The 16,214-nt window shown below is 39.9% G+C and overlaps 1 protein-coding gene across 1 annotated transcript in view; it reads right to left on the reverse strand.

Moving 5' to 3' along the window:
- Nucleotides 1–12,983, reverse strand: part of LOC103597282 — a 128,703-nt gene extending 115,720 nt beyond the window's left edge. Inside the window, exons 1-2 of the mRNA XM_008581098.1 lie at nucleotides 12,882–12,983; nucleotides 87–869 (exon numbers count right to left, since the gene is read on the reverse strand). Coding sequence (XP_008579320.1) covers nucleotides 87–869; nucleotides 12,882–12,983 — 885 coding nt within the window. The remainder of the gene's footprint in view (nucleotides 1–86; nucleotides 870–12,881) is intronic.
- Between the last annotated feature and the right edge of the window lie 3,231 nt (nucleotides 12,984–16,214).

Here is a 16,214-nt window from a genome sequence, read left to right on the forward strand (position 1 = left end):
CCTGGTATGGCTCATCGGGACCCTGATGGATCTTACTAAGTTCTTCTGTTTAAGGTCTTACTATGTTCTTCTGTTTTAGTGCTGGCCATGGGAAGCCTCCGCCCAGCCTGCTGGGCAATGGTATTCATCTGTTGGTAAACATCAGCAGAGAATCCTAATTGTTGCACCACCACGGAGAAGTCACCCTCACCAGCCAACATATCAAAAGTGACTTCAAGTCCTTCTCTGTGACTGCATTCAGATTGTTCCTGAGCACATTCCGAAAACTCTGATTTCCACAAAAGGTATTCACCCCCACTAAGACAGGCTCTTGCTATATTTTTCCAATCTACTGCGGGGAGACCTTCAACCGCCATTGTCTCAAGTAAACTCAAAGTAAAGGGAGCTGTAGCTCCATACTGTGCAACCACAGTTTTTAGCTCCTTTGGAGTTTTAAAAGGGAGCAGTCGATATTCTTGCACCACTCCTCCCTCAGCATTTAAAGACCCAGTAATAGGATAACACCTGTATCCCTGCAAGCCATCCTTCCCTCTCTCCCTTGCCATTAGGAGTGCCTTCTGTAAAGGAGACATTTGAGGGGCACGGCATAGGATAGGGTATGTTTGAGGCACCATGGGGCCATGGGAAGACAGAGAGGACACCTTAGAAGACTGTTGACAGTTCTGACAGCAGGACTTCATCAGATGGTCAAAAGCCAACAAAAGGTCAGGGGACTCAATGGTCAAAGATGGAGGTGAAGGCAATGGCTCAGCAAGAAGTGATTCTGTCTCATTATCTATTTCCTCTTTCTCCTTTATCTCTTCAGTACATTCCCCGATCAAAAGTTTTTCAATAACATCAGTGGGGGAAGAAAGTATATCAGGAACTTTCTTGAAATAGATTTAGAGACAGTTGAGACCACAGGGGCTTTAGAAGCCTCATGGCCAGGATGTAAACAGTCTCTGATCAAATTCCATAAAGAAGGGCCGGCCCGGTGGCGCACTGCTACAGTGCGCCGCTTGGGAGTGCGGCGGCGCTCCCGCCGAGGGTTCGGATCCCACATACAGACCGGTTCCCGCTCACTGGCTGAGCGAGGTGTGGGAGCAACACCGAGGGTTGCGATCCATTGCCGGACACACAAAAAAAAGACAAAAAGGAAAAAAAAAAATTCCATAAAGAAAAGGTGTCAAGAAGGACCTTAGAAGGACCCAAAACACAATAATGTTCTCAGAGCCATCTCCCAACATGTTCCCCAATCTTGAGATTGACTGTCCCTTCTTCAGGAAACCAGGGGCAGACTTCTTGAATGTGATGTAAAAATTTTTCTAACTGAACAATAGAGACCTTGTAGCCCCGGGCTTTAAACATAAATTTCAAAACTTAGAAAAAGGGATCCCACTATTTAAGTTTTTCTAACTGAATAACAGAGACCTTGCAGCCCCGGGAGAAAGAGATCCAGCTCTTTGCTCCCCTCTTGTCCCATTAGTTTTACTCCTGACTATCTGATTTATATGCCTTCGTCCCCAAACAGAATTGGTGCGCACCCCAAAACATGAAGGTTTCCTCACCTACTTCCAAGAAGTTTCTCCATACTCAGGTCCCTGTTCGGGTGCCACTTTGTTGTCAACCAGTACCCCGAGGGGAGACAGTGAGAAATGAATAAAGACATGATTTATTTTATGGGATCAGGAGGACTTTTGCAGGCTGCTGACCTGCAAGGCATCTTAGTTTATTTTAGATTATTTTTTTATAAGCCAGTAAAAATAACAATTGCACTGATTAAATCAATTATATCTGCTACCAAGCTATTTATAGAACAAAACATTCTCAGCTGCCACGGCACTTGAAGATTCATAGCTAACTACTTATCAACAAAATAATGTAAGTTTCTCATTTACAAAGCTTCCAGGGTCCTGGGTTCAATCATAGGTTAGGCCTCAAAGGGAGGGAGAAGGGGGAAGTAGACAAAAGGGATGCCAGTCTTGCTGGCTTCCCTAGAATAGCAAGGTCTTTGTCAACTTGCTTATTCAGTACCTCACACATGCATCCTCTGTGTCCTTCTGAAAAGACACTGGGCTCCTTCACGCAGACAACTCTGTCAGGTAATGCTCTGCTCAATCTTCATGTGAACCTCTCTTTCTCTTCCTCCTTCCCTGCATTTCTTTCTTATTCATTTTTGTTTGTTTGTTTGTTTGTTTTTCTTTTAACAACTCCACCTTAAAGGCAGCACAGGGGAGAAATAAAATACATGTGCTGGGCAGGTGGTAAAAATTATTTTGTCACTAACACAATACCAAATAATTAAGTTGTCCTCAAAGACATAGAAGAACGACAGAATAAAAGAATGTGAAGATAAGCACTATAAAGACTTGGTTTATTTTTAGATATCACAACTAAGATTGAGAGATAATTGAGTTACCCGCTCAATGTCATGCAGTAAGGCAATGCCACAGTCCCCATTAAAAAGTGGAACTCCTTATTATCAGGCAACTGTTCTTTCTACAACATCACCATATTGTTATAGTTTTTCCACGTCATTCTTCTGATAAAGAACTTACCATAACTCCCCATTTCATTAACGTTAAATTTTGACTCCTAGCATCAAGGCTCTTGGGGATTCTTCTATTTTATGTTTACGTGGAGGCTTTTGTCATCTCCCACAGCCCCCATCCCCAACCCTCATTGCTGAATCAACTGTGTAAAAATACTTCATTTGATTGCACTGATGAGGGATTTGTCATAATGAAATCAGGACTTTGAAAGAGGTGTAAGTTTCTGTGGACAACAGTATCTCCACATTCCTTTGGGACCACTGTGTCCCCCAGGAAGGGGTGGACGTTATTTCTGTGTGTCCGTTATGTTTCTAGACTTGCCTGGGGTTTACACACATGGACTCATTAAGTTTTTTTTTTTTTGAGACCGGCTGCACCGCGCTCAGCCAGTGAGCGCACCCGTCATCCCTATATAGGATCTGAACCCGCAGCGGGAGCGCCACTGCGCTCCCAGCGCCCCACTCTCCCGAGTGCACCACGGGCTCGGCCCGGACTCATTAAGTTTTGACAGCAAGCCCGTGGGGTATCATTATGAGGAAACTGAGTTTCAGCAGGTTAAATAACTGATTGAAATTCAATTTGCTATCTGAGCTGGCTGTTGTCAAGTGTCTGCCACTGCCAGCCTCTTCTCCTTTGTGCTATTCTGATTCCAAGCCCTAAAGACTGACAGCAGATGACTGGTCGGCCCCTGCCTTCCCTTCCTCCCCTCTCCCTTCATGCATTTATTTGCCACCCCTCAGACCTCCGTTCCTGGGAACAACGTCTCTCTACAGTTCACTGCAATGTGAGGATTCAAAACCATGATGCTGGTATCTCAAACAGATCTTATTCCCACGGGGTCTAAGCCTGAATAGGTCTCGCCAAATCCCCTGTATGTCCTGCCCTGGCCAACAATTATGCGATTCTGGGCCCATCCAACACAGTGCCCTGTCCTGGCTGCTCCCACGTGCTCCTATAAGACAGCTCTGTCTCTACGGCACCTGCTCAGTTGGCTCCACTGAGCTGGCAGAGACTCTCATCCCTGCCCATGCTGGGTTGCGCCACCACTTCTTTTCTAGTCTCTCATTCCCGGCATAACTAAGAATTCTGGAGGAGCTGAGGGCTGGATCCTGTTTGCTTTGATAATGGTTTACACAGCCCACATCTTCTACAGCATCCTCAGATCAGAAGCATAGACACAAGAACAGAAATCTTAGCGTGAAATGTAGAGTCATCCCAATCAACAACATCTCCTAGTGAGTACTGATTGCTCCACTAACTGCTTCACACAGTAAATCACTGCATGCTTCCAAAAAGCCCATGACAGGTACCCTTAGCATGTGCATTTTACAAACGAGGAAATCGACATTAAAATACCTTGCCCAAGGTCCAATAGCAAGCAGGTGATGAAGCCAGGGGGCAGACCTGGGCCCAGCTGCCCGCAGAGCCCACGCTCCGCACTTCATAGCACAGCCTCACGGCTGCAGTTGGGGCTCACTTTTCTGAACCCATCAGAGTCTTGCTACTGTTTATTTTTATTTACCTAACATGCAGCTCATTCAGCAACTTCAAATCACTCACACAGACTGAAGGACAAAAATCTAATGACACAGTTAAATCAGTACAGCCTTGCATCCTAATACTTTATCTCATACTTCAAGAACTTGATAATTATTTAGCAACTCCTGTGGTCCAAACACTGGACTGGAGGCTGGCGATTAAAAAGACAGGCACCACTGAGTTGATGCCCAGCATCCTTGCACACTAGTGGAGGAGACACACAACCAAGAGTTGGATGAATGGAAAAATGGAGATGCCTCATCTTGAAGCAACCACCAGTGTTGTCAGGGGATGTCTGCAGCTGGAGAAGACAGAGAAGGCACAGAGATGCAGAAGGCAGGTCTGCCTGGGGACACAGAGAGATGTGGTGATGGAAGTGGCAGGAAATGCAGCTGAAAGGACAGCACTGCTCACCACGTGAGGTGGGGAGCGTGGCCCAGTTAACCTAGGAATGGCCAGAGGACTTCAGGGAGGCCAGCCACAGGAGGGCATATGAAACAGAGCACTCTTTATCCCCCTATTTCCCTTTGCTTTGGCCATCACCATAACAAGCCAAGGGGGTAAAGAGACTGTAAGATAGCAGCCATCTGCTCCAGTTTCATTCAACAAATATTTGTAGAGGACAGTGCTTGGTTGTGGGAAACGCAGGAAGAACAACATTAGACATGGATACCACTGGCCCAGCCTGTACTGTAGAGGTCAAGAGGAAAGGCAGAGAAACAAGAGGAGACACAGGACCACCTGACAAATTAGAAACTCACCTGGTTCAGCAACTACACTCCCCACCCCTTCCCATAAAAGGCATCAATTCCTAAGTGAATTCCAGCTGTGAGCAGCCTTCTGGAGGACTCTAACAGGGCCACTGGCCAGGGCCAGCTAGTCCTCCCCTGAGCATAGCACTCAGGGGACTGTGCTCCCTGCACCTAACAGTGCCTGCCATATGGTATACCTGCAGCAAATGTGGTTGAATAAAAGTCTTTGGATTTGAAAAAGTGGGGAGGAGTAAAGTAATTTTTAGATGACAGAAACAGGATTTAAAGAAATGAATTGGTTCATGGGATAAATCTGCCAAAATAAAATTTAACAAAGATAACTATAAAATACTGCACTGGGGTCGAAAAAAAATCAAATCCACAAACAAGGACAAAGATGACAGGCTCACCAGCAACTTGAGAGGCTTTATTGTAGGAGAGCTAGGATTATGATGAGAGCATAATATGCATAATATGCACATTCAGGGCTGCTATGTAGAAAAAACAGACAGAGTGCTTCCACACAACCCTGGGAGGAAGTGTCACTCCCAAGGGGTGGAAGATCCAGGAAGAGAGATTCAGGCTAACTATCAGAGAAGGCCTTCTTGGAGTGATTGCTGCACTTAGGCTGGGGCAGAGCAGCGTGTTGCTCCGGGAGGCGTTCAATCGGCTGAGACTCAAGCATCAAATCTGTTACTTGTAACTGGTATGTAAGAGAGATTTCATGATTCTATAAACTTGTATTTAAAGACATATAAACCAAAAACTAAAATACACAAAAAAACAAATCAACTAAAGCTGAATAATCCTACTACCTAGAAATACACAGAGATTCATTGTGCAGAATTACATCTTAGAGTACATGAGGTTGACTCCATGACCAAGACTGAGAGTGAGGTCCAATCACTAACAAACCTACACGCTGGTCCTGTTTTAGATAACTCGTTGCAAAAGGCCTTTTAAAATAGGTTATACATTCACATGGTTCAAAACATGATTAAAACTTCTCCCTCCTATTCCCCAACCAGCCCGTTTTCCTCCTATTGGACAATTAGAGTTACCCACTTCTTGCGTATTTTTACAGGGATATTTTACACATATAAAACACGTAAGTGCGTAGGACCCTCCCTTTGATTTAACCAAATGGTAACATATTTTGTGCATTGTTTTGGACCTTGTTCATTTGTTTTAATAATACTGTAGATCATTTGATATTAATACAGAAAGAGTGTTCACATTCCTTATCTTTAAATGACAGCATAGTATTCCATTTTTGGCATTGATACTGCCCCTAAACTAAGTTGTAAATTCTCATCAGTGAAGCTAAAGACCAGTGGAACTAAATAACCATTACTTTAAAAGGTGGTTGCTCAGCTGTTCTTACCTCAAAGTAGGCCTTATATATAGTAATGAATTGCTTGCCAGGTAATTCACAGAAAATAACACATTTATTAATCTTTTCTTTGTATAATATGTACAAATTATGTTTTGAGAGTTTATATTTAGAAAATTAAATTATGAAAAACTACAGCTATGTAAAGAAAAATTGACTGCTGGTAAAATCTGGAAAATATTCACTGTGCTGCCTATCACCTTTGGCAATATTTTATTACAGTTTGCTTGAGTTAATGTATGCACCTGAAGAAAAAAAAAACGTACAGTTCAAATTATTCAAATTTTGAATAAATTCTGTTTAGTTTTCCTTCAAGACTGAATAAAAATGGCTGGACTGTTTTGAATGAACTAGATGACTAAAATAAAAGCCTTACACTGATAGATGCACCTCTCTCGCAGAAGGTAAAGAAAAGGATGATATTATATTAATTTTAAATATCCAGCTGGACAAACCAACTAGAAATGACACATGGAAAGCATTCTGATTCAAACACAAAATACCAGCAGAAAAGCCTGTTCACCATTCAGGGATCTTCTGACTTTAGAGATTCTCATCCCACACACTAAATTTTCACAGCTTACTTACTGACATTAAAGGTATCCTTTGGCTTAATGAAAATCTTTAAGAAACCCTTAAAGGAAATCTGTGTACCATGAAGATGTCACAAGTCTCGAAGACAAGATCTAGCTTGTTTTGTTTCTGGTGTGCCCCAACAACTGAGTAGCACCTCGGCACCAACAGTGGGGCACCGATGCTTGCAGAGAGAAATGACATTCATTTTAACTTAGTATTTCCTACCTCCCAAAAGGCATAAGTAATCTAAGATCAGTATTTTGGAACTGTTAACTTCTATCATCCAGTACAAGACTTGCTACAGAGATGACTTTTGTTCATACCGCTATTTTAGGACAGGAGCTGTATTTTCTCTTTCCTGTAAATGCTATTTTTTGCATTGCAGGATGGTGTTCCACGGTAGGCACTTGATAATGGTCTGATAACTGAACAGTACCTCTTATACATTATACTCCTTAACCCTTGCTACATCAGGGCTTATTATTTCCATTTGACATGACTAAATGGTGATGTTGTGGATTTTTTGATAGCCATAATAATGCTCTTCCTACTACACAATTATTTTGAGGACTAAGAAGTCCTCCTAATCCTATTCTCTCAATCCAGAAACAAATATGAATAATAACTGACTTCAAAGACTACTTGGAAATTTGGCTCGTGTGCCACCTCTCCTCTGATCTTGTCTATCATAAACGCTCTGGCTTCAGACTCTCATAGGTAACAAGAGAGATAAAAGTGCATGCTCCAGCTTCACCTCCCAGGATGTTATGAAATGGGAGTTAAAAAATGTTAATTTTCAAAAAGTAACAGTGTAGAAATATGGCAAACACTACTTCAGCCTGTACGCAAGGTTGATGTCAAAAGAGATAAATCATGTTATTATGTACCTTTGATAGAATGTGTTGAAAACAGCACATAACCTCTGTGATGTTCTTCTCCCAAACCTACATCCATCTAAATATCAGAAAGATACAAAAATTAAGAGATATTCTACAAAATATCTGACTAGTAATCCTCAAAGCTGTCAAGGTAATAAAAACAGTGTCTAAGAGAGTGTAAGAAGACATGACAATTAAATGTAAAGTAGTATCCCGGATGAGATGCTAAAACAACAAATGGACATTAGGGAAAACCTGAATAATATATGGGCTTCATTAGTAATATTGTGTCAATATTGGTTAATTAATTTAGCATACTACGAAAGTATCATACTAACGTTAAAATGTGAACAATACGGGAAACAATACGGTATGGTTGTTAACCTCTTCTTTATATAATATGTACTGATGTGGTTTTGACAGTTTATATTTAGAAAATTAAATTATGAAAAACTAGCTGTATAAAGAAAAATTCTGGTAAAATTCGGAAAATATTCACATGTGGGAACTCTCCATATTATCTCTGCAACATTTGTATAAATCTAAAACTATTTTAAATAAAAAGTTTATTAAAATTAATTAAATGAAAAAGTAATGACAAGTACATATTTGTAAATTCCCATTACAAAGAATATTATTGCAAGGAAGTATCAAGTAGAATGGAACTAGAAGATAATAATATTAAGAAGGTGCTATGGGTCAAACGTGTCCCCCAAAAGTTCATGTGTTGGAAACTTGATCCCCACTGTAACAGTGTTAAGAAAGTGGAAAATCCGATTATGATATTTGAAAGGTGCGGCTTTTGGGAGGTGAATGGATCATTGTTGGGGACCTGAAGCCCCACACCCCTTCTTGTGAGACCGCTCCTCCTTGACAATCTGCTCAGATGGCCATGCTTTACATGATAACTGCCTCAAAATCTTTATGCCAGACTGATTGCTCCTGTATGCAAGTTAATTTGCAAGTGACCTTTTATGCTTCTCTAGAAACTGTTTAACCATAAACATTCTGGGTGGCAACCTTTACTTTGAATGTCCTGTCTTTGTTTTCATAGTTTCAGGGCTTACATTTAAGTACTTAATCCATTTTGAGTTGATTTTGGTATATGGTGAAAGATAGGGGTCTAGTTTCTCTCTTCTGCATGTGGATATCCAGTTTTCCTGGAACTGTTTATTGGAGAGGCATTCTGTCCTTTTCACACTGCATGTTCTCTGTCAAAGTGTCCTTTGTCAAAGATCAGTTGGCTGTAGATAATTAGATTTATTGTGGGGTTCTCTATTCTGTTCCATTGGTCTATGTGTCTGCTTTTATTCCAATACCAGTTTTAGTTTTCTTTAAGCTTTAGATACTGTCCAGGATCCTGTTTATAAAATGTTTTTCTTGCTTATATTATTTCTTTTATGAATGGTTTCATAGTGTCTGTTCATAGTTAATAGACAAAATTGAAATTATTTCTACAAATATACACTCTCAATGGTGTTTTTAATTAATATATCCACTAATTCTATGTATCAAAGTGATTTATTAGTAGCCAAACTTGCTAATTCTTTGTGTCACTACATATGAAAATTACACAGAATACACCAACCGTGTGCATATAGTATTATCCAAGAGAAAACAGATGCTCCACTGCAAAGAGTACATGGACTGAAGCAGAAAGCTGGATTCTATTTCTTGGATCTAGGAGTCTAACCCTAGAGAGCTCATTTCATCTCTCTGAACTTTAGCTATATATGGGGAATACTGAGTCACTAGGGTACCTATAAACAACCCCCATCCATTGTCTACCTCAGCTCAGAACCAAATGAGTGACAGGGGGACCCCATTAGGTTGAGATAACACACCTTCAGTGCTGTATCCTCTGATACTTACAAGGTCATCTGGAACTTGGGTTAGGTATGTGGCCAGACTCAGTACATAAGAACCAAATGAGTGACAGGGGGACCCCATTAGGTTGAGATAACACACCTTCAGTGCTGTACCCTCTGATACTTACAAGGTCATCTGGAACTTGGGTTAGGTATGTGGCCAGACTCAGTACATAGCCATGGAACAGGCATACATCTTGGCCGATGATTGACAGGACTAGACACCCAGAGGGCTCCCAAAATAAGCAGTGTCCTTTCACCACGCAGTGAAGACCACTCCAGATCATATACTCCCAGCAAGCAGGCAGCTCCCAAAGTGAGGAGAGAGAGGTACGGAGCTGAGCCCTGTTCCTTCTTCTAAAGGTTACTTCCCCTGTAGGGCAGAGGGAGAGAGGGATGGATTGAAGCAGAGATTAAGTTTTCCCCCTTCACAGGAGCATTGAGCTACATGAGGCAGAATACCCCTTCAAAGAACCTCAAGATTGTGTGGTTCGGGAAGGGGAAAAATTGTATTTTAAATAAAAATGCTCACATTTTATATCAAAGTGGGCTATTGTTAAGATGTGTTATGAGTTATGAATTATTTGTAATATGTCTAAATAACTCATGATAAAAAGTAACAAGCCTAGTAAAATCCTATTCACTTTTTTTGGAATTAATAGTTTTTCTAGGAATAAGCAAAAAGGTAAATCTTCACTGATAAACTATATTAATATTTACATACTCCATAAATTCTGTTAGGACCCTCCAACAAGAGATAATAAAGAGAACGTGTCTCCAAGCCGCCACGTGCTAAATTCTTTAACAAATACTACAAAAATGTCGTGAGTACCTTAGCACAGCACTATATATGAAAACCAACATAGCAGTCTTTCTGGGCTTTGAAGTATGAATCACCTTTTCTCTTACTACTTTAAGAAAGTTCAAAGGGACAAAACAGTACATGAGGCATTTGACTGAAGCAGGATGGCTTTCATAGTGTGAAATCAGGGGTCTGAGGGGGCGTTCCCGCTCCTCTTCCTTCCAACATCATTGGGCTTCACAGAATAAAACTTCTGCGACTGGTTTTCCAGAGGTTAGTTTATGACTTTATTTAAACCACTCAAAATATTTTTAAAGGAACAAAGTGGATGCATAGAAAATCCCTATAGGTAAAGATGAAAATATAGCATTAAAATGCAATATTAAGATCAGAGGATATAAAAACTAGAGTTAGGACTGTAGTTTGGGAGGAAATAGATAAGACATACGACCCTTCGCAGTTTTATATTACACCATAAATTTGCCTTCAAGTTTCCCATTTCCTACTCATAAAGAAAAACATGGCCTTTTGCTTGACATTTCCCAACATTGAAACACGCTTTAGTATTTTCTGAGTACAATTTGTGTCGATCTTCAAATCCCCTCAAACTACCTCCCAGTTTTTACAATCCCCTTCAGCACACAGTGTTTGAAGAGGCTTCTGTGGCTGCTGCCCCAGCTCCTCAGTTCCCTTCTCTCCTCAGTCCACCTCATGAAGCTCTGTCCTGATGCTCACCTGGAACTGCTACCTTGAAATTCGCCACTGACCTCCCAGCGCCAGATCCAATGGTAGAACTCCTGCCCCCCTCCTAGAATTGCACTATCCTCCCTTTCAGATGCTGTCTTCTGGAACTTGTCTCTCCTGCTTTTCTTCCTCTTCCTTCCTTCGCTCTGCGCCCTGATGCCAGTGAGCCTCAGCACTCGGCTCCAGCTTTCCTGACCTGCTCCCCTTCTTCAGCTCACTCCCTCCCAAGAACTCTTCCAGACCCGCAACTCTCTGTATCTTTTTTATGCCGGAGACTTCAAAATGTCACTCACTGTCCTTCACCCAGAATAATGGCAAATGCTTTGAGCTCAAAATCCCCTAAATGTAGCATAAATATTTCCTTTTCTCCTTCTCTGTGGCTGAAGTCTTAATCCAAACCATTTGGACTATTGTGGTGGCTTCTCACCTGGCCTCGTGCTTCCGCTCCTGCCCCACTGCCCTACAGTCCATCCCCCAAAGTTTCCCATTCCACTTAGAATAATTTCTAAACTCTTTACTGTGCTCTTGAAGTCCCTGTAGGGTTTGGTCCCTACTAGGTCTTCTCTCCTCATCCTTCTGCTCCTCCAACAGTCCGCGCTGGTCACAGCTTGAGGCTATGCATTTGTTCCTGTTCTCTGCAGCCAGACCTCAGTCTTGCTTGGCTCCTTTATGGCAGAGGCTCTCAGCTCAAATGTCACCCCTCTGGGAGGTCTCCCCCAAGTGCTATTTAAATCAGTGGTTAGCACAATCACTGTATCTCATCACTCTCTTCTAGCTTCTGAATGGCTTTTTCCATTCTCTGAAATTGTTCCCTTCTTCGAATTGTTTCCTTGTTTGTCATCTGCCTCTCCCGCCAGAATGTAGCCTTCACAATAACAGACGCATTGTGTTCTTGCCTCCATTCCCAAGAATGGTGCCTGGCACATTGTAGGTGCTCAATGACTTTGTTTCCTTGTTTGTCATCTGCCTCTCCCGCCAGAATGTAGCCTTCACAATAACAGATGCATTGTGTTCTTGCCTCCATTCCCAAGAATGGTGCCTGGCACATTGTAGGTGCTCAATGACACTTGCTGTAGGAAGGAATTGCAAAGTTTTCATTATCCACAGGGAGAAAAAATTTCTTTTGGAAGCCCAAATTTTGTGAGCTAAACTGAAAAATAAACAGCAGACATGGGAATTAATCTCCTGAATGATGTTTCTAACAGGACCCCTGTAGCTGGTGCACCAACAACTACACCAGGTGCTGCTTGTGTGTCCTCAGTGAATGCTGTGACTATGCACTCCAAGGCAACGTTATAAGAGAAATCTGTAAAAGTTCAAGCAATAAAGTCTGAGCTTTCTGGTTTCTGATTATTCAGCTTGATCCAGGGATGAAACCTATAATAGCTGTAGGAACTAGTAGAAGGTGTATCTTCAAAGAGTTCTCCATAAATATGATTTCTCTGACCCCACTCTGGATAGTTAGGCAGTCTGTACTTCCAACATACAGAGCTTACTCCCTGGCCCAGGTAAAGGCCTGAGGCACAGGGATGTCGACCCTTCTAGAAATAAGATGTCATACTATCCACCTTTTCCAAAATTGCAAGAAGGTGAGAACGATCTTCTCTATGGCTATGGGACACTATGTAATTGCACATTAAAGGATGCAGGGGTGACAGACTGCACCCCCTGGGGGTTGGGTGTCTTCGTTGAGAGAGGGAGTGAGGCACCCAGCTGTAGAACAGCACAGGGAGCATAAGAAATGGTGAAGAGATATGGAAAAGCCGTGAAGATGCCAGTGCAGAGAGGCCTGCCTCACCACACAGCTCGTGTGCTCGTCCACACCAGCTCCAACAGCATCCTCCTCAAGACTACAGCTTTTCTCTTGCCACAGTCCAAAATCAGATCTGTATGTCTCCATGATCGGTGACCTCCCTACCCTTAGCTAGTCTGGTTGAAATGAATTTCTTCTGTCTTCCTGATATTTGGAATCTACAAATGTGGCTTCCAGCACTGATGTCCTGCAGTCCCTAGATGCCACCAAGCAACTCCTCATGCATTTCTTTCTCCCACCCGTAACAAATGCCCATCCACACTGGGGCTTCTTTGGGTCAGACTTTCTCATTTTTCTCTGTATTCCTAATGGGGAGAATAAGGCCATACATGCAGGAAGAGGATCTGAACGAATGAAGGGGTGAGGGAATAAACCCAGGAGGAGTTGGTGAAGGGCAAATGTACAGATGAAGGACATTGAATTATGACATGAATGCTTTTCCATTGCAGCCTGCCAGGAAAACCTGAAACAGAAAATCTCACTTCGCAAAAGCCAGCCTCTAGGTGACCTGGCAGAGAAGTCCCTAGTTGAGGCACCAAAGAACACATTTTACCTGTCTTTTCCTGTAGCTTTTTCATTTGCAAAATGGGTTTGTGATAATGCTTGTTAACCAGGCAATTCAGGAAGGCTGTGATGAATAGCCCGGGAGTAACAGAAGCAGGAACATCTTGCCAACTCAGTGTCTGGCTCTCCTCCAGGGGCAATGCTGGTAGCATTGAAAATGAACACAAAAGCAGTTACAGAGAGTGACCTGACACAACACATTCAATTCACAGATGGACCCTTTTAACAACAACAAAAAAAAGCAGAATAAAGTATTTGATCACAGGATTACATTAACCATTCTAATTTAACCCACCATGGGTTGAAGCAGTATGAAATGAGGAAAGAAAGAAACAAATAGGAAACGAAAGAAATGAAGACAAAAAGGGAGTTGACCTTCAGCAAGTTTTATCCTCAAAGAGCAATAGAATCTGCCCCAAGATACTGTATCAGCCACTACGGTAACAGCACGCTACGGTGGTGCTTAGAAAACAGCCGAGGGATGCAGATACAGATAAAAAAGCACAGCACTTATACTGCGTTTTTCAGAAGATTTGGCACATGGTAATTCATTTCATCTTTATTTCAAAACAGACATTTTATTTCCTTAGAGGAGAAAGTTCATAGCTCACGTGTTCATTGTAAAAGAGTCATCACAAGCCTCACACTTCACATCAACTACTCATGTTTAATCTCTATGCCACCTACCATTGGACCAAAATTCTCAGATATTAAAAGTGTACATTTCAAAAGCAATTACATAAAAAACAAGTTTACCTACATGAAATAATTACCTCTGTATGAAAAAGATAAAAAATTGAGAAAAATGATAAAGTGAGAAAAAAGAAGTTGCATCATGTATAACATGAATTTGAAGATTAATATTTCCAGTATATAAAGAATATCTAAGAATCAATAATAATAAGCTAGTAGACTAAGAAAAATTAAAATCTGGCATTCCCAGCGAGGAATAAATAAATATAATGTTTATTATAAATAAACATATAAATACAATGTTTATAAATGTTTATTAAGCATATCAAAAGACATTTAACCTCACTAGTGCTTTAGGGAAATGCAAGGTTTTTTGACTCATTATTTCAGAAAAAGGCAAGTGGAAGGTGATTTTTTAAACACTATTAGTAGGAGCATGAATCAGTACAGCTGTTTGGAAGAGTACTTTGGTATTACTAAGAGCTAAAATATCTATCCCCTATTATTCACCAGTTTAGTTTCTTGGTACTCATTCTAGAAAAATATTTGCACATTTGCAGTAGAAGGCAAATAAAAGGATACTAAGTGAAGCATTATCTGTTATAATAAAAATTAGAAACATTCTAAATGTCGACTAACAGAACAATTGTTAAATAAGCCTCAGTATAGGCATGTCATGGAACACTACACAGTAGGACAGAGAAAACACATAAAAATAAACTTATATATACATATATATATATATATATATATATATATATATATATATATATATATATATATATATATATATATATATATATATATATATATATATATATATATATATATATATATATATATATATATATATATATATATATATATATATATATATATATATATATATATATATATATATATATATATATATATATATATATATATATATATATAATGGAGAAATGTATAAAAAGGATTGAAAAGAAAACCAAATTTATATTTAAAAATACAAAGGGAAGTTTCACATTTTATAAATACATGCAAAGCTATATACTGTACATGTATTTAATTTTTTTTAAAAGGAACAAAACAGAATGCAAAACTAAATTTGTGGTAGGACCCCAGGACTAAAAGGGTTGATAATATTGGTGATGTTTCTTTTTCTTCTGTTTATGTTTTAAAGTAAGAATGCAATACTTTATTACTTGAGTGGTTTTAACTAATAGATGATATATTGTAAAAGAACAGCCAGAGGAAATTAACAGAGAAGAACATACAAAAGACTACAGGTTAAATAATTTTAACATCTCTCTAATATTCAGATGAATTAAAAATAAAAAAATAGATGACATTTTCACATGTACAACTCATAAAAATGTTGGAAGAGGTTTTGAGAAATAGATTCTCTATTACAAATTGTTGGAGAGAAATTGATACAATCTTTATGGAAGGTAATTTGGCTGTGCATCTCAAAATTCATATTTTCCTTAGATGTTAACCCAGCCTAAGAATTTATCTCACAGAAATACTTACAAACATGCAAAGACATATGTGTATGAATGTTCATTATAGTGTTATATGCATAGCTGGGAGAAAAAAGAGGCATCCACGTGAGATTGGCTATTTTAATTCCATGATATGAATCATGAGATACCCAGTTAAAAAATGAGAATGTACTAAAGTAACAAGACTGGTATGTAACAATTGTGTAATACTGAATAAACTTATTCTTAGGTGTCCTATTAATTTTGCTTGAGAGAAAGATGTATTTGACTAATTTTCCTTGACTTTCTTGAAGGGTGCCTTTAACCAGATATAAATTGTGGAAGAACGTGTAAAGTCGTCTTTTATTTTTAATCTACCTTTTTATAGAGTATATTTAATTAAAGGATGGCAGCTCATAACCAATACACCCCAGGAATACTCTTCCAGTTGGGTCATAAAGAGACTTCTACTTGCTATTTAATATATTTTTATAATCAGTTTTTTATTTAATATACACATAATGCTATCTTCATTTAGTACATAGGAACATTCCACAATTAGTTCTGTAGATTAATACAGTAAATAGGTAATTTT

This window comes from Galeopterus variegatus, unplaced genomic scaffold (genome assembly GCF_000696425.1).
Source record: "Galeopterus variegatus unplaced genomic scaffold, G_variegatus-3.0.2 Scaffold2264, whole genome shotgun sequence".
Taxonomy (NCBI): Eukaryota; Metazoa; Chordata; class Mammalia; order Dermoptera; family Cynocephalidae; genus Galeopterus; species Galeopterus variegatus.